The sequence below is a fragment of the Hermetia illucens genome, chromosome 6 (genome assembly GCF_905115235.1).
Source record: "Hermetia illucens chromosome 6, iHerIll2.2.curated.20191125, whole genome shotgun sequence".
In the NCBI taxonomy this organism is placed as follows: Eukaryota; Metazoa; Arthropoda; class Insecta; order Diptera; family Stratiomyidae; genus Hermetia; species Hermetia illucens.
In genome coordinates this window covers 90,449,283-90,476,770 of record NC_051854.1, presented here as the reverse complement: position 1 = coordinate 90,476,770, position 27,488 = coordinate 90,449,283, and the positions used below count along the sequence as shown (strand labels likewise).

Here is a 27,488-nt window from a genome sequence, read left to right as displayed (position 1 = left end):
ACAGGGAAATGCTGAAATTTGCATTCACGTTTAACAGCGAGAGTGTTTCCCTCTCCCTAAGTGAAAAGGCGACTCCAATACGCCGCCAACATAGCATCCTCTCAATATAGATTCAGCGGTGAAACTGCTTGTGAAGCTCATCAATCCAAAACTGACTGACGGTGCGATTCCGAATTGATGCGATTGAGGAAGTGGTCCAACCAGTGAAACTGTCCGAGGCACGCTGCCGCCACTGTCGACGAGGGGTGCTCTTTGTAACGCTACATGTAAGAAGCGCCTTTTTTTCTTCAAGGCGCTGGACATTTGTTTCCACATTCCTGGTTACCTTTTGCGGATATTTAGAGACTTTTGAAAGGACCGCGCTGCTCCACCAGACCCAAAAAGGACAGCGCAAAATGAAGGTCACATCGAAGACGGCTCAGAGATCTATCTTTTCGAGCATTTTTTACGATAGGCTGCTACAAATCGAGATGCCCTAGGTATAACATCTGATCAAATACGCAGATGATATTGAACAAGCTCAGCGCAAAGAGAATGGTAATGCGGTAAGTCAGCGGATGGAAGACTGAGCATGGATACCTCTGGAGTGGTTGTCGTGACCAAGGAGAGGGTACCCACAGTTCTCCATATTCAGGTTGGCGAAATTATGGCCTTGTCTAAGCCGGGATTGAAATACCTTGGCATCATGATAAATACGATAATGGGCTTTTTCGAGCATATTCGCCAAACCGCAAACAAGGGTGCTTGTGGAATAGCAGCCCACAATCTGCCTTACAAACAGCCCCACGCAATAGACTTAAGTGCAGCAAATGGTGACAGTAGCTTCAACGGCTACCATTTCTAGGTTGACAGAGGCAGTTGACGCTTTGTGTTCATGAAGTAGGACTGAATCGCTATGTAAACCGTCTTCCGAAAAGAACGATCAGGTAGTAGATCATCAGGACCTTCGGCAAGTATCGAAGCATGCTGGTTCTATCGTAGGTTTACCGAGAAGGCCACTAAATGTACTAGCCCCTCCACTTTCTCTTAAAAAACCTTCTCGTTGACCGGCATGTAGGCTTCAGGTAGTTAGATATAAATCTAGGACTTTGACGAGCGTTTTCTTGGTGTTTATTGCTGTGGGAATTAGCATTCCTATTCTAGGCACAGGTTTGCTGTGCCACTACGGATTGCTAATGGATCTACACAACTAGTCTCTCATTGATTCTATAACTTCCTTTAGGCCATTAAGAAGAATTCCATTATGCACACCCAGCAACCTTTATGTCGTTTTTAAAGGCGTTGCTGACACAAGTGCTAGCACACATCCTCAAAAATACCGCAAGCGTGATCTCTCTGAGCTCATTATCCATGATATTCAACACCACATCACCACTAAAAGCCCCCCGATCTTTTCTAAGGTGCATCCATTACGATTACAGAAGCTCGCGCGCGGAAAGAGTTTGGAGAACTTCTTAGGCAAGGTACTTGCAGAGCTTCAGACAGGTGGTGGTCTTCTCCATTTCGCTTGGTCTCAACCCAGTGGCGATTGAAGACCTTGTGGCAATTATAGACATCTAAATATCTAGACGATTCCAGACCGATACCCCTTTCCATTCCTCCACGATTTTGCGCACTCTTTTCTAAACTGCAGTATTTGACGGACTTTGGATTTAGTCAAGGCATATCAAATCCCTGTCGCTCCCGAAGACATTCTGGAAATATGCACACTTTTTTGATTTTTGGAGCTAACTAGGGTGACTTTAGGATTATGCTATGCGGCGCACACGTTTTAGAGACTCATCGAGTCTATACTGACCACTTTTGTTTCGTTTGTTTGGGTAATATTCTTATCGCTTCTTTCTCTGATTGGGGGCATTTAGAGCATCTCGAGTGCATTTTTCAACAAGTTCTTGAGACCGATCTAGTATTCAACGCGATCGAGAAATGCCAATTTTTGCAATCCAAGTGAATTTCCTCAGCCACCTGATTACTTCTGAAAACATCCAACCGGATTCAGTAAAAGTGGAAGCGTAGATAGTTCAGGATCTAAGAAGCTTCTTCGTCGTAATAAATTGATCCTCAACACCTATTTGTCTGAGCCGAAACCAATGACTACTGCCTGATTTCGTGGTCCCCGGGTGTTTTCTAGACGGTTGAGACCACCCAGCAGCAGCTAGTTGAAGCTACACTTCTGAAATTACCTCAGAAAAATATACGCCTAGCCGTTTTCGTCGATGCTTCAGACATTGTCATAGGTGCTTCCCTTCACCAAAATTTGAACCAAATCTAGCAGCCGTTGAGCTTATTTTCCAAACATCTGAACCCCGCTTAACGGAACTACAGCACGGATACCTCCCAATTAAAGACCTGCGACATACTCTTCAAGGCAGGCTGTTCACAATGTCTACAGAGCATAAACCTTTTGCTTTGAAACAAGACACCGACGAAGCGTCTCCTCGCCAACTTCGGCACTTGAACTTTATCAGCCAGGCCACTTCCACCGACCGTCTACACAGGTGAACTTTTTGTACCAGAAATTCTGCATTCGAACCAAGCTCAGTGCCCTCCAGTTCTCCGAACTGTCTATGGCTCGTCGAACCTTCCCCTCGGTAAATCTGTAAAATTCATGCCTTGAATAATGGTATGGCGGGTTCTTTCAGTGATAACCCCCTCGGTATTCTCAAAATGCCATCAAAGTTCACCCTAATATTCTTTTGTTTCCATTACCATAAACTGGACTGTCTAGAGGTTCTGCTGAGATGCATTGTGTAATCTGAGAAAATTCTGTTGGTTTCTTGCGTACATTGCAATCTCACCGGGGATGGAATAGTTCCGGCAAACCCTACACTTTATTCTTATGGCATTGCTGGCGTCTGATTTGAGTCAACCCAACAATGCCCTAGCTTACTGAGTCACACCGATGTTCCAGCGTATTGTGGGAAACGCTGAACGAATCCTTTGTGGCACAAGGGGCGATAAGATGTTGTGCCTACCCCCGGTGTTCTTATTTTGTAGTGGGAGCGAATAATAAAGAGGTTCATTCCCTCAGGCCCGAAGTAGATGCTGCAGATTATGGCGAAACAGCTGCATCAGACGGTTTCGATGCTGTGCTTATGGGAGCCCGACCAAGTTACCAAGTCAGACGACCCCTGTGCAGGGCCTTAATTTTTCTCTTCTTCCCATTTTTTGGCAGTACATTTTTTATCTAACTGCCATAGTACCTGACAGATAGCTTCCTTAGTACCACAAAGTTCTATTTCCTCACCTACCCCCTGGGACGCTGTGGTGGCCTATAGCTGAATCTACCGGTCTCTCCTTTTACAATCGGGCATTATTTTGTTTTACAGGCAAGTGTCTACCTTCCATTACGGATGATCATACTGGTATCAGATAGACCGTCAAAGGGATGATTGGATTAGTCACAGAACCCTAAAATAATATTCAAATATGTCAAACAAGAATATAACAAGCTGGTGAAGACAACACCACATAATGTACTTTTTCTTCTCCATCTTACATCCTGTTTGTGCAGCTATACCTCGATACGGATCCATTCTTGTAGGATATAAGTTTTCAGATATACATCCAATTTTGAACGATGGTATCACATAAAACATAACGGAAAGACGGAAAATAAAAGTTTTATAAAGGCAAAGAAACATATGGAAGTGGTGGGGGGAGGGGGCTTATTGTGTTTCTATTTGCAAATAAGGTCGAGGAGAGAAAGCATCAGAAAATATTCTGTGATATTAGTCAGGCAGGAGAGCTAACAATTTTACTGGAAAAGGAATTTGATATTTTATATTTTCTGTATTTTTCTGCTTTTGTCAGGTTTTGATTTGTTTTTTTTTAATGAAGTAATTGAATTGTCAGTGACAGAGAGGGTTTTTGTTTATTTACAGGCTTTGTCCTTTTGTTCTTTCAACTTGTCTTTAGAATTCACAATTTTCTTAAGTGGGATGACCTCAAAAGGATAGAGATAGGATTGAACTTTTATGGATGCTACTTCGTTGTTTCCAAAGTGCCATGCTCCTTTGTGCCTTTGTCAATGGTATAAATGCTAAGGTGTCGCATCAATCACTAAAGCAAAGCATTAACACAAATTGATAGAAAGGTAGGGAGTCAATAAAACGCAATAAAAGTGGTAGTTGCAAAATAGATTTAAAAATGAGTTCCAAGCAAAGAAGTTTATTGGCTAAAAGTAATTACGATTATGCACTACGTTGTCTGGGTTGATTGAGCGAGGTCCTGTTGTCCCGAGTTCGTAATCCGATTACATGGTTGATCTTTTTGCTTCCTTCTGTGCAGGTGGGGTACTTGCCGGGCATTAACGATAATAATGGGAGTGTCGTAACTTTTTAAAATGAAATTTTAAAAAAGTGCAATAGAGAGATTGGACGCCCTACATTCCACAATGTAGTGAATAGAGGGACATATGTATATGGGAACCTTTTTTCGGAATATGATCATTGGTCTTTCCGAATTTACAAGTCTTCAACAACGACTTTCTTCCTTTGCTCAACTAGCCCTGAATTAGATATGTAGAGGTTGGCCATTGCCTTGAAGCGTCGCGTCGGTAAAGCTAGACTACAACTGATAAGTGCTCAAAATAGTGTTTGACATTGATCAAATATTGATATTGACAGTTGATAATTAATTTGAAATTTGCGCATCAAAACTACGACCAAGGAATAATTATCGACGAAGATGTACTTGTTCTCCTATCCCGCCATTATGCATGACATGTCGCAAGAGGGACCTAGTGCAAAGCGTTGTGGTATCCCCATCGTAATCAAGAATTCTTCAGGTCCACCTCTAAAGTTTTGGCACGTATACCATGTCTCCAATTTCACACAGTGCGTTCTTAATCTGCTCGTATCATTACCATTCCGCGGGATTCGTTATGGTGCATCATGCCTCATGTTAATCCCACTAACGTGCCCTTGTATTGACGAAATAGATGTTGGCTCTCTGAGAGAGTTCGCCTCGATTTTTGATGATAGGGAGTAGCTGGATTTATATTACTCCCATTGCATTCAGAGGAAATATCGGGCGATATAAAGGTGGTTCCTCAGACTTTGGTTGCAGATCCAGTTTTTCCTCTCTATTCCAATGTGCGGTAAAAATTCTGAACTCTGAATACTTCCGGTGTCGTCCTAATATCGTGCTGAGGTGCTCTTCGGGGATCCTCATTTAAACTAGGTGCCTTGCTGTCGCAAATATTTCGCAAATTTCCTCTTCTGTTCCGTAATCATGGGTATCATGAAGGCATCGAATTTATATTTAAAACGCTTGTTTGTTTCATGAGGAAAACGACTCTTCTTAAAAGTGTCGGGTAGGTTACCCCGTCCTTCTCTCTTCGTGGTCGCCACCTCATATACATTTTTCCAAAGGTCGATATTCCGCCTCTGCATATAGTTGTTTGGAGAATGACATGCTTAAGCTTACTCCGGAGGTCCTTATTTTAATGTTCCAGTTCGTCATGATTCGCTCCTCTAGGTTCCGCCGGTTAATCCTTCTTGCTGGGTGGCATTCGCATCGTAATTGGACCGTTTCCCTATTCCACCAGTAGTTTGGCTGGCTGCTGGGGCACACTCACCGTTTCTACATGGAGATATGCATGCTTCGAATACTCGTCTTTTGATCTGCACCAGCCCTATTTCTTTATTAGCATCCTCTCCGTCCAGCCGCAAATCCTTGTTCACCCTTTATCAGGGAACCGTCCGTACCTCATTCCTTTGTCAATTTGGTGGTCACTATTAAGTAACATGTGTAACATGGGCGGTCAAAGGGTAGTATAGGTCCCAGGGCGAAACGTGGATTGCTACCCACGACGGAACATAAAACCTGGGAAACGCCTGCTGAAGCAATACCAACAGCTCTACTACCAAACTCTATCTCCACCTCCATATGGTGATCGCTGGGAGTTCTTTCTTTATGAAATACTGCAGACGGAGAAGGATGAAGGCGAGTCTCCCGCGCCTAAAACCGGGACAAATTGTACCAACTGGTCCTCCAGGTTGTGGGTTGGGTAGGGCTGACAACCCTACACGGAAAACCGACATTACGAAGCCACGGAAGGAGCCTCGGACAGGCTGGATTTGACAACGACGAACCCGGCAATGAAAACGGATAAACGATTTGCGCATTTTCTCATGGAACGTGCGCTCCATGTAGAGACCGAATGCTGCTGAGCAGCTAGCCGATACCCTGTCCCAATATAAGGCTGATTTAATAGCGTTGCAGGAGATGCGGTTTCATGGGAAAGAGTCGCTACACCATATATTAGGTTGGGGAAAAAGTAATGTCGTATTTTATCAATAGATGGCGACACTTGAACATATCTCGTGTTGTACTTATCGTATCGAGTCAGACTATAAGGCGATTTGAAGACGACAGAATCTGAGCTACAGGTGTCTCTATAACAGTTTTATGATCGTACGTTTCAGTCTTAAGTTATAGCGCGTCAAAGATGGAGTCCACCAAGGAAGAAATTTGTCATATTTTACATTTTTACTACCTGAGAGGTAAAAATACAACGAAGGTGGCCAAAAAAATTTGTGAAGTTTATGGGTCCGATAGTGCAACGATTCGCACAGCACAGCGTTGGTTCGATCGATTTCGTCCTGGTGTAGTGGATGTCGAAGATACACCCGGTACTGGTAGGCCAATCGTCGTAGAAACCGATAAAATCGTCGCAATCATCCAAGTAGACCAGCATGTGAGCATTCGCTCGATTGGCCAGGAACTGGGTAAGGACCATAAAACCGTTTGGAACCATTTGCAGGAGATTGGATTCCAAAAAAAGCTGGATGTTTGGGTACCACACGAGCTGACGCGAAAAAATCTCTTGGACCGAATCAACGCCTGCGATGCACTGCTGAAACGGAAAGAATTCGATCCGTTTTTGAACCAGATGGTGACTGGTGATGAAAAGTGGATCACGTTCGAAAATCTCAAGCGAAAAAGATCGAGGTCGAAGCGCGGCGAGCTGGCCCAAACCATCGCCAAGCCTGGATTGACGGCCAGGAAGGTTTTGCTGTGTGTTTGGTGGGATTGGAAGGGAGTCATCCACTATGAGTTGCTCAACTATGGCCAGACCCTCAATTCGGTCTTCAACTGTGAGCAACTCGACTGTTTGAAGCAGGCGATTGACCAGAAGCGGCCAGGATTGGTCAATAGGAATGGTGTTTTGTTCCACGAGGACAACGCTCGGCCTCACACATCTTTGATGACCCGCCAGAAGCTACGCGAGTTCCGATGGGATGTCCTATCGCACCCACCGTATAGTCCGGACCTGGCACTAAGTGATTACCATCTCTTCCGGTCGATGCAAAACGGTCTTGGTGCTACCAAGTTGGCCTCAAAAGAGGCTTGCGAAAACTGGCTGTCTGAATTATTTGCAAATAAGGAGGGGGAGGCGGGGTTTTATAAAGGGGGGATAATGAAGTTTCCTTCTAAATGGCAACAAGTTTGCGAACAAAACGGCGCATATGTGATTTAAATCGAATAATTCTAAGTATGTTAAATAAAGCATAAATCACAAATACGACATTTCTTTTCCCCCAACCCAATATTATGTGACACTTTCTGGTGATATTGACATTCAAAATCTTGAATTTCCAAAGAAGTGACAAATTTGACCTGTTATGACTTCGTTAGTAATAGTGCCATTTCTACCAAACTTGGTGGGATCAAGCTCTATATTATAGCCTATATTGCTTCATGGTGCTAGGAAGAACTTCAGGGGGTTCTGCAGCCATTAACTGAAAATTATAGTAATGTACTATTATTAACTTTATTTGAACAGATGTCGGCATGGAAGCTATTTCGGATCCCAGGCACCATATAGTGGCAGCCTCCTGATTTTTTTCAGATTTTTCGGTTGGGTAATTTCTGAGAATGGCCCACTTAAAGAAATGATCACTTTCAACCCCCCGCACTCCCCACTTTCCCGACAAATATCAAAACTAAGACCGGCTTCGAAAAGTACTAACCAAGATCTTTAAGTTGATACCCCACATGACTATATTTGATGAAAAAAAATTTACACCCCCCTTTTCCATTTTAAACCATGTGCTCGGAGTAGGTTTTTTAGTCACCCAAAAAAAGGAAACCTGCTTCCCAGAGATCGTGACTCGGGCGCTCAGTTCTATTTTATACGTCACCGAATCTGTCTTCCGCGGATTCCGAAATGAAGTGGGTGGAGGTGGATCCATGGCCACTACGAAATCAATGCGTCTGTGATCCGAGAGTGTGATATCGTTTGATACTCTCCACCTTCCGATCAGAGCCGCGATGTCGATGACCTCTCGCCTGACCATGTCGAAGAAAGTGGGTTCATTACCCAAATTAAGGATCTGCAAATCGGTTCCTATTAGATACTTAAGTAGTCTCGATCCTCTTGCATTGATGTTGGAACTTCGCCGGCATATGTGGTGAGCGTTGACATCACCTCCTGCTTTTACCCCCATGCCTCTACTTTTGATATATTGGATAGCTCTGATGAATGTTCCACTGGGAACATCTTCTGCGTCATAGGAAAAATAAGTAGAGCACCATAGTATCTCTTTATCTCCCTGTTGACTTTTTATGGTTAGTTTAGCTGATGTGGTGTCGCCATCACAAACTCCGCCATGCTATTAACATAGTATGCTGGTGCCAAGCCCAGGTAAAGGAGGAGGGTTTGAGGCAACGTATTCTGTACTATCCTCAGTAAAACAAAAATAAAATGCTGAGATCAGGGAAAGAGATAAATAGAGTATGGTTGGAGTTATTCTACTATGCCAAATCTTACCTGATCTCTCTTGGTGACAGGCCCGCGGCAGGCCGACCAAGAAAATGCATATAATGTTGTTACAAACATGATGATCGAATTGAGTCACACAGCCTCGGAGAAATGCTAGGGCGTCCACCTCAGCCGACACGGCAGGACGGGCCCCGGTCCTGTCGAGAAATGGGCAAGGGTTCTTGACCCATGGACGGCGTCACGACAAAAGCAAGTCAGTACGAATAAAATAAAAATGCGTGTCTGTACGCTAAATGTTGGTACCCTAACTGGAAAGACGGAGGAACTCGCAAGAGCCCTTCGGAAAAGGCGCATTGATATCTGCGCTCTGCAAGAAACTCAATGGTCTGGTGCCAAAAGCTGCGACATTGAACGTGAACGCGGTAAAAATGGCTACAAACTTCACTTCACTACACGCTCAATATGGTGTTGGCATTGCCATCTCAGAAAGTTTCCGTGATGCCATTAAAGAAGTCGAACGATTTGATGATCGGCTGATGAAGCTCACCATTATATCAGCTGATCGCACTATTCACTTCTTCACCGCGTACGCACCACAGACAGGTCGACCTGATGCCGAGAAAGATGCCTTCTGGTAACTTCTCGATGAAAAGACTTGTCACGTGCCTGCTGACGATTACATAATCATTGCCGGCGACCTTAATGGTCATGTGGGTGAAAAGGCAGACGGTAACAGATGCCATGGGGGAAAGGGGTTCGGAGCGCACAATGAGGGTGGCGAGCGTATAATCGATTTTGCGGACACCCATGACCTTGCACTTATGAATGCATGGTCCATCAAACGATTGTCTCATCTTCCTACATTTTATAGTGGGAACAGTAAAACGCAAATCGACTATATTCTCATAAGATGCCGACATTTTACCACTGTCACTGATTGCAAAGTCGTTTCCTGTGAGACCATCGCATCTCAACATCGGCCGTTGAATGCCGTCCTGCGAATCAAACCACCGGTAAAACAGCGTGAGGAACGCACTGGCCCGCGACGCATTAAATGGTGGCGATTTGGTGAGAAGAAAGAAGAAACGATCTCACTCACACGATTAACGACCATTACGAATGTGGAAGAATCGTGGAACCAAATGAAAGACACAATCCACAAAGCGGCCTCTGCAACCCTCGGGGTCACCAAGCCGGGTAAGCGGTACATCAACCGAGATACTTGGCTTTGGAATTATGATGTTGAAATGAAGGTCCGCGAAAAGAAATGCCTCTACCACAAATTTCTCGACGATAAAACGCCTGCTAATTGGCAAATTAAAAGAATGCCAATCGGGAAGCAAAGAAAGCGGTCGCTGTCGCCCGAGCGAACCATTTCAAAAATCTTTACGATAAACTGGACACTCGGGATGGTGAGAGAGATCTGTATCGACTTGCTAAAAGCCGTGATGAACGCACACAGGATATCGAACACTTCTGTTGTGTTAATGACAAGAACGGTACTTTGCTTACCAACCGTCGAGCCGCAACGGATGGATGGCGAGAATACTTCAAGCAGATTTCAACTGAAGAATTTGCTCATCCTCCACGTCCACAATCATTGCCGACATTTGGAGCAGTTCCACCAGTCAGTGCAACTGAATTCGAGGAGGCAATAAAACAAATGAAATCGATGAAAGCAACAGGATCTGACGACATCGCATCTGAGCTCTGGAAAGCGAAGAGCTGGGACCCAACACTGTGGCTCAGTGAATTCTTTAACCGGGTTATTCAGGAAGGAAGAACATCATCTGACTGGCAAGAAAGTACCACTGTTCCAATATGGAAAAGGGAAGGTAGTCCAGCAGAATGTTGAAATTACCGTCCGATCCGGTTACTTTCCCACACCATGAAGATTTTTGAACGCATTCTTGACAACCGTATTCGCGAAATCGTTGAAATAACCATGAATCAAGCCGGATTTGTCAAGAACTGCGGAACTACTGGCGCAATACACGCTGCGCGGTTACTCATGGAGAAACACCGTGAGAAGCATCGCCCTCTTTACATTGCATTTCTGGATCTAGAGAAAGCGTTTGATCGTATACCACACGAACTCATCTGGTATGCTTTACGACAACACTTCGTGCCAGAAGAACTCGTGCGCTGGGTTCAATTGCTCTACCACGATCCGAAAAGTAAAGTTCGAAGTATGGCGGGTGTATCAAAACCGCTTCGTGTCTCTGTTGGTGTTCATCAAGGAAGTGCCCTCTCACCACTCCTCTTTGTCCTTGTTATGGACACCGTCACACGGGATATCCAACGTCCAGCGCCCTATACACTGCTTTATGCAAATGATGTTTTCCTAGCATCTGATAGCAAAAATGATCTCGAGCAACTTGTTCAAAAATGGAATGATCGCCTTATGCAATACGGTTTCAGATTGAATTTAAACAAAACTGAATTTGTGACGGCCGACCCGCATGAAACAGGCACAATCACTGTGAGCGGCAGTGATCAACGCAGGGGTCAACGCTATCAGCCAATGGAGAACTGCGTTATGAAATTGCTTCACGCATTAACACAACCTGGATGAAGTGGCGTTCCACAACTGGTGTTCTTTGTGATCGACGTATCAACGCACGTCACAAATCTAAAGTTTACCGCAATGTCGTCCGTCCAGTCGCTCTCTATGGTTCTGAGTGTTGGCCGACTATAAAAGACAATGAACGGCGTCTTGCGGTAATGGAGATGAAGATGCTACGTTGGACTAGTGGCGTCACACGTTTAGATCACATCCGAAATGAGGATATCTGCGATCTTTATGGGGTTGCACCGATCGTGGAAAAGTTGCGAGAGAGGCGTCTTCGATGGTATGGTCACGCAATTCGTGCCAACGAAAATTCACTTGCCAAGATTGGTCTGAACATCGAAGTCGATGGTAAACGACCAAAAGGCAGACCTAAACGACGGTGGCTTGATACGTTAGATGGGGATTTGAAAGCCTCGAGATTGCACCCAGATCAGGCATTCGATAGAGCCAAATGGCGAAACCGATCACGACGAGCCGACCCCGCTTGTGAATGGGACAAAGGCTGAAGAAAAAGAAGAAGGTGTCGCCATCACATAGGTCGTTAACCGAATTAGCCTGAAAGTCTTTTGTGATTACCATGCAGGAGCAGGGTCGATTACTTCCATTGGCATACAACAGGTAAGCATGTTGGAAATTAAGGCCCTTGACTACCCCATCAATAATTCACGGTTCTTGTATGAGGTATAGGTCATACATTGACAACTTCATTACGGATGATGCCGTGGGATGGAATCCAGGGAGGATGGTCGCCTAGTCCTAGAACTACTTGGTGCAGATTAGTAAGTTTGCAGGAGAACTGATGGGGCATATGTGCTCCACAGATGAGTTTAAGACATCCCACATACCTTGACAAGATTCGCCAATTCTCTCTTAGTTTATATAGAATTAAATCAAAATCACATTCATATCGAACATGAACAAGTTACACATATACCAAACGCACAAACCCAACTCCGATAAAATCTCATTCTTTTCGCAAAAAGACATAAATAATAGAAACATAAAACGAATCCACATTACCCACTTATACAATACGAACCAAATTTTTAACACAATATTATCGTATCCTTTTTTGCTTCCTACCCTCCAATTTGAGTAATGTTTCACCTACATATGTCTTCCCAGATAATTCTCCACCTTTTCATATACTCCACTTCATTCCCGTACCCTCAGTCAACCCCTGGCAAAATCATGTATGTAATATATCACATTTTCGAGAAACCGTACGGATATTATTTCGTACGAAATAAATATTTTATATGATTCAACTCCCCCCATAACTGTATCGTACACAACCTGTCCTATGTATGCACTTTATTTTCCCATGGTGTAATTTCATTGTCGTTCCTCCTTTTTTTCTTATCCCGTCTACCAGTTTCCCTTCGTGCGATGAGGTGAGCCTCGTCCCTTCAACCCTCGGGGGGGCTTCAAGCCAGAAATATGTTTGCCTTAAAAGTTATGCTCCTCCTGTGACAAGAGTCACCTCACGGTCGATGGTATAAAAACTTGGATACGAATCAAGTGAATATTCTGGGCTGGCGGCGGTAAAAATGAGATAAAATACGAAAAAGCATGTCTATAAAGTTGAACAGGCTACGAGCGTTGAAGATAACTTGGGCGTAATGGTTGGATAAGCGGAGGATTCTTCAGCCTGCTATCAACCCCGAGGATGAATGGGAGACTGAAAGTATTTCAAATTGCGAGCGACAAGGACGTTTTACACAATCCTAGATGGTCCGGGGGTGCCTAAATGATTTTTTCGACACCACTTTGGCAAAAGGGCGCAGTTTACATCGACCTGGGTCGCAGCTACAACCCAGCCTGTTATTTCATATTATATAATGGAAAATGTAAAAGTACAACCAATTATAATCAATATCACATGGTTTTCGCTACACTTGTCATGTTGCTCCTTCGAAAGTTGACATCTCCTACATACTCCATTGAGAATCCTCACGAAATACAAACCGAACTCACAACACCGCATGTTCAGGTATTTTTCTTTTACTTGTCGACCTCTTTCCACGCTTTCCCACCCTCCCATCTTGTCAGAATATTCGAAAAACGATCTCCACCCTACCCTGGCTTCTTCAAGATAGCTAACGAAACTGGGTGATACCACTCACCACTCTCGCAAGCATTCATGCAGCTTGAAAACGTGAGCATAAGGCGAAGACGAGTTGGATAAGAGGACGACAACGATCTATGATGTATTCAGGCTGGTGGTAAAACGAGTGGTGAATGTGTGGAAAAGTGGAAGTGATTCGGAAGGTGAAAGATTACTGAGGATTTAAGAGAGGGCGAAGCAGTCTCCGCCATGGATACAGGCGCTTAAAGTATGAGGTCTGGTTCTATGAATCTGTCTTTGTTCCCTAGAAATCTCGCCTTCAAATGACTCGGAGCAAGTAAATAAGAACCTGCAAAGAATACAGAATGATGTCGGCGGGAGTGTGTAGAAGAACAGGGGGTAGCGAAAAAACCCAAGGAAGCAAGTCGAACGTGCACTTATTCGTAATGTATCTGTATAGGGCGGGGGGTGTGAGAGTGCGAATGGTTCACGGCAGGAGCTTAGATTTGAAGAGGATTATCTTTGCCAGGGATTACATTTTCCTTTTCGCAACTGAATGAAGTGATTCTATGATGTAGGGCAACACAACGTAAAGGGAAACTATAATAATCCTGTTGCGAAGGATAAAAGCTGAGATTCAGCGTTTTAGATATGATATCACAAGGTGTTGTGACTCGGTTCTTTGTTGACGTTGGAAATTAATTTGAGAAAGTAGGCTATCTACCCCCCGGGGAGAACCGCGGATCACACGCAAAACTCTTTGTTGGCGCGGAAGTGCATTTGCTATCATCCTTGCGTTTGATCTAATTTGGGGTTGCTTTTATCGAATTCTCAGTGTACTGCGTTGAGTGTATTTTCCTTTTCTTTTCTTTGCTTCTGATTTGATAACTTAAGGAGAAAACATAATTTTAATAAAATTTATCAACAAATCACTTTCATTGTCTGTAACAAACCATTTTTTTCTTGTCTATTTACAGGGTCCCCCGCCGCAGGGCCCAATAAAATTTACCATAGTCGACACATTAGAACGAATAAAAGAGGAATTTAATTTTTTACAAGCACAGTATCACACGTAAGTAAAACGATATTAAATATCTAATTTAAGGTGAGGTTCTACATTTCAAAGGCAAAATTGTTCCTATTTTTTGGGAATTGATTGCGGGATGAAATGAAATCTAGGCCTCGAAATATTATATGCCCCATATCGGATATCTGTCCAAATAAACTTACAAATAGTATAGAACCAACTCTTAGAAATTGACTGGAAAACCCCCTTAAATTCAGCCCAGGACTACTTGTACCAGACTAGAGGACAATATTTTGTATATACACGAAAAATTTCATGGAAATCGCGCCATTAATGCCAAAGTTATAGCAGTTCAAACATGGGAATTTCGCGCGTATTTACTGCCTCTAAAGCCATGCAAATAAGAAGCTGACGTCATAATCAACGAGAATAATTGACATTCAAGTAAAATATTAAACTTCCATTCATGAAAAATCGACATACCCCCAACCCTTTTTAAGGTTTAGTGTAAAACAAAACTAGTTAAAATCGATTTACTGTCTCTCTTTTTTTTGAGGAGGTCGAAATCTTCAAAAGACACTAATCTGGACACACCAGTGTTTGGGATTTTTACCCAGTAAAACCACCGCCGGCTCCCTTCCTGCCCTTCGTGGAACCTTCCTAAGGTATTACATCCATGCCCCGTGAGAAACTGGGTGAGATTATAATTAATCTCACCGTATCGTCTCTCCAACCACTCTTTGATGGCAGGAATGAGCCTGTGAGTCCACCAACCCGTTCCCCAGCGTTCCCACCGCTCTTGCCATCTATTTAGGAACCTCTCCCTCTTAGCGTTCTCCTTCTGCAATAAGGGAGAAATTGGCTTCGCATTGCATATTTCGCCATCTCATCTGCCAAGATGTCAATCGACACGACGAATGCTGCATCATCTGAGGCAGTCCCGAAGGCAGAAGCTGTCCTCCTGTAAACTGCACTTAGTTTGTTAGTGTTAACTGACATCCGCAACGCCTTCAAACTGGGGTTGCATAGATCATGATTGAGGTCACCATCCTGGCAATAAGTAACCTAGAGGTATGCCGTAGCCCTCCCACGTTCGGCATCATCCTTGCCAGGATCATACTAGCAGTGGATGATTTGTCGCAAAGACATTGCACGTGTTGCCTATAGCTGAGCTTCCTGTCTACCACCACCCCGAAGTATTTGATGGTCAGCTTAGAAGTGATGATGTGATTCCCGATTGTAATACAGACGTAATTTCTCTTTCGGCGCTTAGGGATGAGGACCTTTTCCGTTTTTTTCCTTCGCAAGTGTCAGACCAGAGCTCTCTAGCCACCCCTAACAATACTGATGGCTCTGCATGAGTACAACTCAGCATCTTCGAGGTACTTTGCGACCACAGTCAGCGCTATATCGTCGGCGTAGCCCACCACTGTGGCTTCCTCCGGAAGGGGAAGATTAAGTACATCGTTGTACATGATATTCCACGGCAGTGGGCCCAGTACGGAACCCTGTGGTACACTCGCGGAGACAACGTACTCCTGGGGTCTGTTATCGATGTCATACCAAAGCCTCCGTTCTTGCAAATAGCTGTTGACAATAGCTGCAAGATAAGCGGGGGGGGGGGGGGGGGGGTTCCAATGCATTTCTCACATCCAGGGTCACTACTATGCAATATTTGCCAGTACTGCCCTTTCCGTGGATTGCATCTTCGACCAAGCCAGTAACCATTTTGATGACATCAATGGTTGATCTGGTTTTACGGAACCCATATTGCCGATTTGGGAGACCTCCCTGGCTCTCAACAAGCGGAAGTAATCTATTATAGATTATTCGCTCTAGCATTTTGCCCACAGTATCCAAAAGATGAATATGTCTGTAGGAAGTTGGCTCACCTGGGGGTTTGCCAGCCTCAGGCAGTAACACCAACCTCTGTCGTTTCCATGATGCAGGAAATATTCCCTCGGACATGCACGCTTCGAACAACTCAGCGAACATGTCCGGTCTGGATTTCACGGCAAGCTTAAGGGCCCTATTCGAAACGCCATCCAGACCCGGAGCTTTGTTATCTCTTATCCTAGCACAGATCTCCAGCAGCTCGTCACTGGTAACTGGCGGAATTGCCGTATCGTTCAGCGGTCGCTGGAAGCTGTCTATGCTTTCCTGTTACTGGGGGAATAACCTCTGGATAATTTTTAACAAGAGTGGAGGGAACGTGATATGCGGAGATGATCGGCCTCTGAATCATCAGCATTCTATAGGCGCTCCCCCACGGGTTTACGTCCGCTTCCGAACAGAGCTCCTTCAAGCTTTCCCTCTTGCTCCATTGGATGACAAGCTTGAGGGTTTTGCGGGCTTCTTTATAGGCGCGCTCTTTTTGCTCTTTGTCGATTCTGCCTACCGCTCTCTGAGCCGCTCTTCTGGCTCGGTGACAGGCTGATCGAAGGCTGGCCAGTTCAGAATTCCACCAGCAGTTTGGTCTTCTACAGGAGAATGAGCACCTCCCTCCTAGGCATGGACACGTCACATGCTTTGGCAATGCATGCCACATGGCCAGTTCGTTCCATAGAGGCACCTGCTTTATTAGGTTGGTCTAATCACACCTCTATGAAGGTCTGCTCATCCACAGCTTTAGCTTACTAGCCTGACATCTTTCTCGGTTCTTTCTCGACTCCACCAATAGCCCAAAGGAGATTGCCTGGTGATCGCTGTGGGTGTAGTCCTTGCTGACGCACCACGACATACCACGTGCCAGGGCTGACAAATGTTACGTCTATGATTGAGGTAAACCCTCCTCTCTGAAAAGTGTTTACATATCCTTCGTTGGCCAGAATGATATCCAACTGTGCGAAAGCGTCTAATAGACTGCGGCCTCTTGTATTTGTCCCTCTGCTACCTCACTCACAGGGCTAAGCACTGAAGTCACTAGCAATCACCCTTGAACTACGACACCTTGCGTCGAGAACAAGACTGTCAAGCATTTCCTCGAATTCGAACAATGTCAGGCTTGGTGGGGCGTAACAGCTTCACACATATACCCCTTTTATTTTCGTCCACAGAAAGCTGCTGTAGGTTTGACCCTGGTTCGCTAATGTTGGCAATTTCCACCTCGAATCCGTAGATGGTCTGCTCGAGTAAATCTTGAGCGTGGGCCTAAGTCCCCATGTCGAGGCAAAGGTCCGCCTGCACAGCCCATAAGCTGTGAGAGCTCGTTTCATCTTTCTCTCTACATGTCTAGAATAACTCCCAGTTATTTCACTTGTTCGAAGAGTTGAAAGGTGGTACCCCTCATCTCTGGAAGGCAAAGACCATTCAGTTACCTCCTTTTTGTAGATGATACCATTCTGGTTTTATTTGGATTAACTGAAAGTCCATGTCTGAGATATCAACTATCAATCAAATCAACGGCACGTCTTTTTTCTTTTGCCTCCTTTGGTACTGGAGGAGATCGTCAAATAGATGAGCTCCTGAATGGATCTATTTGCTGCTGTTGGGGTACCTCTTGATCAGATGCAATAGGTGTCGAAATCGCCTTTTTGGCTAGTCATCTATTTTCAGCCCATCATTCTTCGTTTTTGCAATTGGTGTTCTTGACAGGGTTGCGCTTCGTTTGAACACCTCCCCCAAATTTAAAACTGTCTGTCTGTCTGTCTGTCATACCTATTATCTTCGAAATGGATACTCCTATTGATACGAAATTTGGTAGAAAAGTGAATCCCATTGTATGCAGTGAATAACGTAGTTCAACGCTGAGTTGAAGGAAGTTTAAGAGGTTATGGTGGTCCATGCATATGGTATCTAGGCATCTAAATTGTCTGGATATCGATACCTGTTTAAATAAAGTTACTAATAGGGTTTTAGAAATTGGCTGGGGACCCCCTTTAAATTATCCTAGAATCATCAACTTTTGCAGTAATAAAGATAATAGAGCATGATAATACCAAGCTACATATCTATGCAATACAGAAAACCTTTCATACCTCAAGCGATTAGCATCCGATTTCCCGACCAGCAAAAAGCATATGGTTCCGTACATTTCCGTTCCAATTAAAAATCTGAAAGTTCTCTAGGAAAAACAATGAATGATATCATGAATTATCTTCAAGGATAATTATTTTTAAGCCCAGATTAAAAATCAATAATGATAGCAATTTTCCGGAAAATTACAGTTAATTATATCATTAACATAATCAACAGATTCCCGAATTGATGAAACCTATTTTCGGAATTCCCGGAGGTTTAATAAGTTCGGCTGGAACGATTGGATGGTAATCGTAGCCATTGGCTAAGTAATATGCATAATTTGCTGCATATATAGATGCAAATTAACCTTTGGAAATAACTTAATAATTAATAATTAATTATTAAGTTTTTGTTGCTATGAAATTGATTCAATGATTCATATCTTTTTGCTTTTTAATGAGTTAATCTAGTTTACTATTAAATGGATGGTGTTGGTAAATAGCGACATCAATAGCGAGTACAGCGATATTCATCTATGGGGCCAAGCCGGTTGAGCCTACTGCATTGTCAGCTTCCATCATCATTGATGCCTTGCAGCGATTCGACTAAAGTTTTGTAGTCAGCATCCAAGCCATTGCTTAACTTTGGAAGCATATCAACCACTTAGCTATGTGAAATTACAACCTCCACTTCAGGCTTTAGTTTATCAACACAATCAAAAATTACTTTTGGACAACCCAGCGTAGGGCTCACTGTTTCCTCCTCTTCGATGCCTGCACTAGTCAGCTCGACAACTTCCATAACAACATCAACGACTTCTCGCGAAAGTGCCTAGCTGCACATGTCGGGAAATCGAGGACCTTAGGTTAATGGTGATTACACCTGGGGACGCGATCTCCAAACTGACGGCGACAGTAGGTACTTTGCGTTCGGGAGGGAGATCTCGATCGCAGTGGTGGTTGAGGTCTGCTTCCCTCATCGCCCCCACCATTTGCTGGTACCACTGTAAATTCGGAGCTCAAGCAACTAAATGTACCACCGGATGCAATTTCAATGCAAAAAACTAGGCTGGCCTCGGCGGCGGCTATCCGAACGCAATACCACATCGCCTTACAATTTTCGACCCTCTGAGCAGACGCTGCTTTCTGGTCGATGCAGGCGCGGAGGTGTCGGTTCTCCCCGTACCACGTCCAAATATCTTAATACCGGAAAACTTGCGACTGGTTGCCGCGAACTCCTCTCGCATCCTCACTTACGGTTACAAGCAGGTGGGCGTGAGTCTCGCATTGCGCCGAATGTTTTTGTGGCGATTAGTTTTAACTGACATTAGCACCCCCATTTTTGGGCCAAAGCTTCAATGTCACTATGGACTGTTGATGGACCTGCAAAATAAAACCTTTATAGACCCCGCAACCTCTTCAAAGTCGCCAGAAAAAAGTTACACTTGCTCAGACGACACTGTTTCCATTGTTTTCGAGGATTCGTGCACTCCTCCCAAAATATCGCAGCATCACTACGGAAAGTAGTTTCTCCCAGTCAGTTAAGCACGATGTGCAGGACCACATTAACGGTACCGGCTCCGTGATCTTCCTATCCAAAAGCTGGCTGTTGCAAAGAAAGAGTTTGATGATCTCATGAAACAGGGTATTTGTTGATCTTCCAATACATATTTGTCCCTAAGTCAAACGGCGAATGGACGCGGGTTTATAGGCATCTGAATGCTCAGGCAATTCCCGACCGGTACCGTATTCCACTCGTCCATGACTTGCACATTCATTGACAAGCTGCCGTACTTTCACGACCCAGGCCAAGGTGTACCACCAAATCCTTGTAGCTCCCGAGGACATACTGAAAACGGCTATTTGCATAACTTTTGGAGTCTTCGAATTCACCGGGATGACATTTGTCTTTCGCAACACTGCGCAGACATTTCAGAGATTCATCCACCCTGTCTTACGAAACTTTAACTTCTGCTTCATCTGCATGGATGATGTTTTGGTCGCCTCTTCTTCAGATTGTGAGCATTTGGACCACCTCGAGAAAAGCAGGTGAAATTTCTTGGCCACAATATCATCTCTGGCGGAATTTAACCAGAACCAGACAAGATTGAAGCGATCAAAAACTTTTCCTTGCCAATCACGGAAAAGGATCTGCGAAGGTTCTTGTGTATGTTAAACTTCCATTATCGTTTCCTAACCAAGGGCGTTCATGCCAAGCGATCCTCAACGCTTACTTGTCTGGTCCCAAACGAAAAGACTTCCGCGAGGTTACACGGTCTGCTGAGACCGTCTAGGCGTTTGAAACCGTCAAACAACAGCTAGTTGATGCTGCACTTGTGGCATTTCTTCGGCCAGATGCATTCCTAGCTGTTGATGCCTTAGACACAGCAGTAGGCGCTGCTCTTTAAAAACGGGTGAGCTTCTTTCCTAAACCCAGCTCAATGTAACTACAGCGCCGACGATCGTGAGCTACTCGCCGCGTACCTCTTGATTAATAGTTCCGTTTCTCTGTTGAGGGCAGGCCGTTCACAGTGTTCACGGATCACAATTCTCTTACATTCGCGTTTAAACGAAAGCAAGACCAACCCTCTCATCGCTAACTTCGCCAACTGATCTTCATCAGCCAGTTCATTTCCGACATCCAGTACATGTCTGGAAGGACATCGTCGTTGCGGACGCTTTGTCCCGAATCTCGGGGGTCATAGTCCCCGTCGCTATCGATTATACAGCAATCGCCGAGGCGCAAAAAGACGACGCACAGCTTCAGAGTCTGAGCACAGACTCCCAATACAAGTTCAAGGAGTTTCCTACCTTCTATTTATTCTGGGTGACATCGAAAAACGGACCTAGGCGATTTATTTCGGTTGAATTTCGCAAGGAACTATTCCAGACGGTTCACGATCCTGTGCACCCAGGCATCAGGACGACGGACCGGTTATTCACCAGAAAGTAAAATAAATAAATTCTTGGGCCAGGCAAGGCTTCGCCTGCCAGAAAGATAAGAAGGGAAGTAGGCGTATTCCCTCGGTCGACCAAGCGCTTCCATTCCATCCACCTCGACAATATTGGCCCTTTGCGAGACTCGCACGGTTACAAGTATTGCCTCACAACCATCAAGAAGTTTACGTGATAGCTTCAAACAATAGTTCTGACTGACATCACTGCACAATCATGTGTCGAGGGCCTCTGTCGAGAATTATCCCATGATTTCGTGTATGAGCCGTTATCATCACGGACTAGGGAATGCAATTTGAGTGGACTTTTTTTCGGAGTTAGGCAAGCTCCTGGGTTTCAAATGCCACAGGGCCATTGCTTACTACCCCAGCCCAATGGGATGCTGGAACGTTGGCACCGGACGCGGTGGGTGGTGATAGTCCTTGTCTTTCGTCCACATTGGCCTTCGCATAGTCCACCGAGAGGAATTCACAGCCAGCCCCGCGGAGATGGTATCCGGGGAGAATCTTTCCATCGACTGATTCGGTTAATTGTTACAAATCAGACAGTGAAGTAACTATACCGACTCCATCTTGAAGGAGACTTATGTGTCCACAGGGGACTTTCGCATAACCTGTTCTAGTCCCAGATTGAACAGTAGAGGTGGTAGCCCATCTCATCAAATACTTAAGAGTGATGATAGACGGAAAACTCAATTTTAGGCAGCACATAGGGCATACTTGTGAAAAAGCATCCACCACGAGTATGGGTTTGGCAAGAATGATGCCGAACGTAGGAGGACCGCGGCATACTTGCAGGCTCCTCATAGCCAGAGTGGTGAGTTCTATCATGCTGTATGCAGTCCCAGTTTGGCGAAAAATGCTGCAGGTTATAGGCAATGCACATAAACTGAGTACGGTTTACAGAAAAACATCCAGGGTGTATTCTGTTTTCAGGACCGTCTCAGACGATGCAGCGTTCGTCATCTTGGGAATGATTGAATGTCATTTATATCTTGGCAAGCGAAATGATGAACATTTATAACACCAGGTCCATTTCTCTCTTATCGCAGGTGAAAAAAGCCGAAATGGAGAGATCTATAAGCAGATGGCAACAGCGATGGGACCAGTCAGAAAAGGGTCGTTGGACTTACAGATTGATTCCTTCTATCGGGGAGTGGTTGGAGAGAAAGCATGGGGAGATCAAATATACTCTCACTCAGTTTCTCACCGGCCATGGAGGATATCGTCAATACCTGTACACGTTTAAATTGGACACCTCACCTGATTGTTCAAACTGCGACGGGATCCCAGAGGACCTAGCGCACGTATTCTTCCAATGCCCTAGGTTCGTGGAAGAAAGGAGGAAGCTAGAAGAAATTCTAGATGATATGCTATCATCGGAAACCTTTGTTGGGATAATGGTGGCTTGTCAGGAAAACTGGCATGCATGATCGCAGTAATCCAGGATAAACTGCGAATAGCAGAAGTGAAGAAGGCGGGGTTACGAACCTTGAGAGTAGAGGGAAGGAGACTTAGCTAAAATCAACTAACTCCGCCCCGCGATATAATACCTAAAGGTGGTTCCACGGTGTAGTGGAGGGGGGAGGGAGCCGGGGTTGGTTTTAGTGGGTAAAATCCCACACTGGCGGGCACGCCAGGCCAGGGTCTTTTGAAGATTTTCCGATTTTGATAAAGTTTTGTTTCACACAAAACTTTAAAAATAATTAACAAAAATATATACTAAAATGGTTTTCTTACCAAAAGCGGGCCGGGGTGACCATGATTCCCCGAAGGACTCCACACCAATCACCCTCACCTCTTTCGCGTTGAAGACCCTAAAGGCCATCCTGAATAACCCCTTTCACTAGGTCCCAGCACGCCTACCTCAAGAGCAACTCCACAGAAACCGGTCTCCACGAAGTAATTGTGCCGCTGGTGACTGATAAAGATGGAATTTGCTCGTACTACTTAGTAGACGTGGACCTCAGATGGCAAAGACTCATCACCTGTTCCAAGGCAAGCTGAATTGAGAGACGCGTGCAAATCCCTATAAGATTACGGCGGTCTCCACAGGGTACTGGCCTATAAGAAACTAGCTGTGGGGAGGGGGCAGAGTGCGACAGTTGCTTCCCTTCACGAGTGCTACGGACTGGCTCTGAAGGTCTGACCCGACTGGACTCTTAACTCTTGCGATTATCACATCAGTCATTATCTTTGGAGTTTGTAGCATTAAAACCGTGCACCACAGCGCTAATTGAGCCCCTCCTAGCGGCCCCCAACACCTACCTACCTACTATGTATTACAACGTTTCATCTAGGTAGAGGAAACTAATCAGATGTGGCCTCAAGTCTGCCCTGGAAGTGAGTGGTACGCAGGAGTTCCACGCCTAAGCTTATTAAGCAAAGTCGTTCCTTTTTATTGTCACAAAATATCCGAATTCCACAATCTGGTTGATATTGGACCACATGAATTGGGGACCAAGTTTCTCCTGTTTTTCCCCCAAAAGGTGTGTGCATTTATTTACTGCAGTCAGCCATTAAGTGCAGACGGCTTCAGGAGTCCCTCAGTCAACAAAAAGATATAAAGAATGTGTCACGCACTTCAGTGTCATGTGGACCTACAAAACGTACAGAAAAAAGAAACATCGTTGTCGTACCATTTATTATTTTATATTTTCCAAACAATTATCTGCATATGTAAATCGTGTGCGGATTGCACAATCTCATTAGTGAGTGTAATTGCGTGGTAAAACGGATGGCAATTATGTGATAATGAGCAGCAAAAGAGTTTTTATTCATTTCTGTGTGGAGTATCTTACATGGAACATCTACTTTTGTTCAGTCAACTGTGCTGTTATTATATCGTTGATTGGGATTGATAACTATGGAGTGGCTTTGGTCTACACTATTACATATAACACGGGACTATTGTAGGTATATTATAAGTACTCAACATAAAAGGGGGGGGGGGGTCTATCATTTGAACTTTCTCAATTTCTACGAATGTAAATGGTTGCCAAAACCCAACCCCTATGTGGGCCATACTGCGTCATCATACCCGTCTGTTATTGCTTTCAGTTCCGAGCAATGAGCACTGTTCTACGTCGCCTAGTTCTAGGGCGGCCCACTCGTAGGTCATCCTGGATCCCTTCCTTAATGTGTTACCTATCTACTGCCGTAGTTTTTGGCGTTGAACTTTTTGATTGTCCTCAGTGTTTGAATGAAACTGAATAGATTGTTTTTTAACTGGGGATAACCCTATTGTATTCAACCCTAGTGTATGTCAATTTTAAACATAGGGGAAGGGAGCAACTGTCTCCGAAAATATTGATATCTGCGATTAAATGCGGCTTGTCCCTAATTAAAACACAATCTGCTCGTTTGAATCTATCTACTGCCGCTTTCGCCTTCTCATGAATACATCCATGAGTATTTGTAATATAGAAAACGTTAAAAAAAATGGAAAGAAAGATGATTAACAGTTTCGTCCAGGACAGAAGCAACTCATCAGACGCTGCCTCACATCTCCTTTGGTTAGTCACCTTTTCATCCATTTTTTTAATACTTTGATGCTATGCCCAAAAAGAAGGGTCCGTGAACTAAAAATGTGAGATAAGTTGGTTTCCATCTGGTCCGGACCATCATCAAGTATATGTGGACCTAGGATCCTTCATTTCCAAAAAAAATGAAGAACCTTACCGACAACGATGGCTGATTGACGATCTTCACCGGTAGATACTAGCTAAGGTAATACAGATAATCTATGAGCGATACCACGACCGTCTGGATGTGGATAAAATCTGGCTCAACAGGTTGCGGGTCACCTAATTGGTATGGATGAGGATGATCCAGCCCGGAAAGTCTTTAAGGGCAATATCTACGATGTAAAAAGAAGACGAGGCAGACCGTGCCTGAGATGGAATGATGGCGCAGGTCAGGATGCCAAACAGCTTTTATTGATATCCAATTGGTGGAACTAGGTGTAGAAATGGGGTGTCTGAAGTTCCTTATTAAGGCAGGCCTAAATCGGATATCGGTTGTTGCGCGGTTGATGATTATGTTACAGAAAAGCAATGAAGTCTGTAGAAATGCAGACACCTTACCACCATGTCTAGAGTATGTTATGTTAGCGTCAGCCTACTAGATTTGCGGTTCTTTAGATTTTTTCCATATATCTCTATATCACCCAAATAGACAAAACAAAGAATAACCGATGGTCCTGTAAGGACTTCAATGTATTGGTGGACAGTGGAAATCGCAGAGATCCGGAAGGAGTGTCACAGGCTCCGCCGCTTAACACAACATCTAAGCGACCGGGAGGAGGCATATACCGTAATGACAGAGTACAAATCCGCCAAACGGAGACTCCGCAGCGCAGTAAACAAGAGCAAAGCTCGCTGGTGGCAAGATTTGGTCGACGAGGTGAATGGGGACCCGTGGGGACTCGGTTACAAACTGGTAATCCGAAAAATCGGGGCCCTGTGAAAACCTTGTTCACTTAAGGCCAAGCAGATGGACCGCATTGTAAGGGCACTCTTCCCTGCGCACCCCGTATGGAATGATGACATCGGTACGGAGAGCGCAGAGGGCTGTCCACATTTCTCTATAAAAGAGTTGGAACATGCAGTCCTCTCTATGAAAAGCAAGAAAGCGCCAGGACCCGACGGTATTCCAGCAGAGGTATACAAACTGGTATTTCAACACCGGCCAGACCTACTGCTCGGCGCATTCAACGTTTGCCTTGAAAGAGGGCATTTTCCCTGCTCGTTGGAAGGTGGCGAGGCTTGCGTTGATCTATAAAGGGAAAGGCGACATACCGCCCAATATGCATGCTTGACACTGCTGGGAAAATGCTCGGAAAGCTCATTAGAAATAGACTCGCTGAAGCGATACGCGCTGCCGTAGATTTATCTCCCCGGCAGTTTGGTTGTAGAGCAGGGAGATCCACATTTGATGCTGTCATGCAAGTCGTGGACTCCGTTCGACGTGCGGAGGCACATAGCCGCCGACCTCAACAAGCGGTGCTCCTCGTAACGCTTGACTTCAGAAAGGCCTTTAATTTCGTAAGATGGAAAGATATTCTAGGCATATTAGACGATAATTTCAACGTGCCGAACTATCTCTTACGGATATTGAGGGACTATCTCCCTGCTCTATGAAACACTAGAGGGTCAAAAGAGGATGGAGGTCACGCCGGGGGTAGCACAGGGATGCATTCTAGGGCCAGACCTCTGGAATGCTACCTATGATAGTCTACTTAAACTCGACATGCCAGAAGAGTCGCGCCTGGTCGGCTATGCAGATGATGTCGCGGCGCTTGTTGCTGGTTGCACTGTCGAACAGGCACAAGGCAGACTCGGCATATTGATGCGAGGGGTAGGTAAGCTGATGGATGACTACTCAACCTTGCACTGGAAAAAATCGAAGTAGTCATCCTGACTAAAAAGAGATTTCCGCCCCGCGTCCCATATCGTTCGGCGAGTCCATAAACGAATCAAAGTCAACGGAAAATACGAAGGGTTGACTCTTGACTCAAACATAAGCTTTTTTGAGCAAATCAAAGCAGCAGCGAACAAGGCTTCAGCTGGAGTTTCGGCGTTAAGTAGGCTAACGGCAAACATTGGGGGTCCTACGTCTAGCAGGCGACGTCTCCTGATGAGTTCAACGCAGTCTGTCCTGCTCTACGGCGCAGAGGTATGGGCTGACGCTCTTAACAAGGAGGTATATCGTAAACGTCTCGCACATGTACCGGTACCGAGACGGGGAGCTTTGCGGGTGGCGTCTGCGTATCGCATTAAAAGAGGTACAGGCTAGCACCCTAGCAATTTTGAAACTTCAGGGCTACCGAAGCATTAACAACGTCCTGGACCTCACGGGTACTACCTTTGGCTATCGAAAACGGACTATGATTGGTTTCTGGAATGAGCTCTTTATTAATCGTAACGATGGTCCTCAGAATGCTCGCTTTCTCCAACTAGAACGAGAATTCCAACGATATCAGCTGGACATTCTGGGCGTAAGCGAGGTAAGATGATGGGCTCTGAACAGCACTCCTCTCCCTCTTTCAACAATGTGCTTTTGGACTCTGAAATACCGAGTAGTAGCAGACGCGAATCTACTGTTGGACCATTTTTGACGGCTACCGCAATTCGCGTTCTTTTGACCTAGGAGTCCGTTTCTGACAGGATTCTAACT

General features: G+C 44.8%; 1 protein-coding gene across 5 annotated transcripts in view; it reads left to right on the top strand.

Annotated features, from left to right (window-relative positions):
- LOC119659152 (protein groucho) overlaps positions 1-27,488 on the top strand; it is a 305,782-nt gene that overhangs the window by 184,959 nt on the left and 93,335 nt on the right. For all 5 annotated transcript variants that reach the window (XM_038067100.1, XM_038067098.1, XM_038067099.1 and 2 more), the window contains one exon: positions 14,349-14,443. In XM_038067100.1, the coding sequence (XP_037923028.1) occupies positions 14,349-14,443 (95 nt within the window). The remainder of the gene's footprint in view (positions 1-14,348; positions 14,444-27,488) is intronic.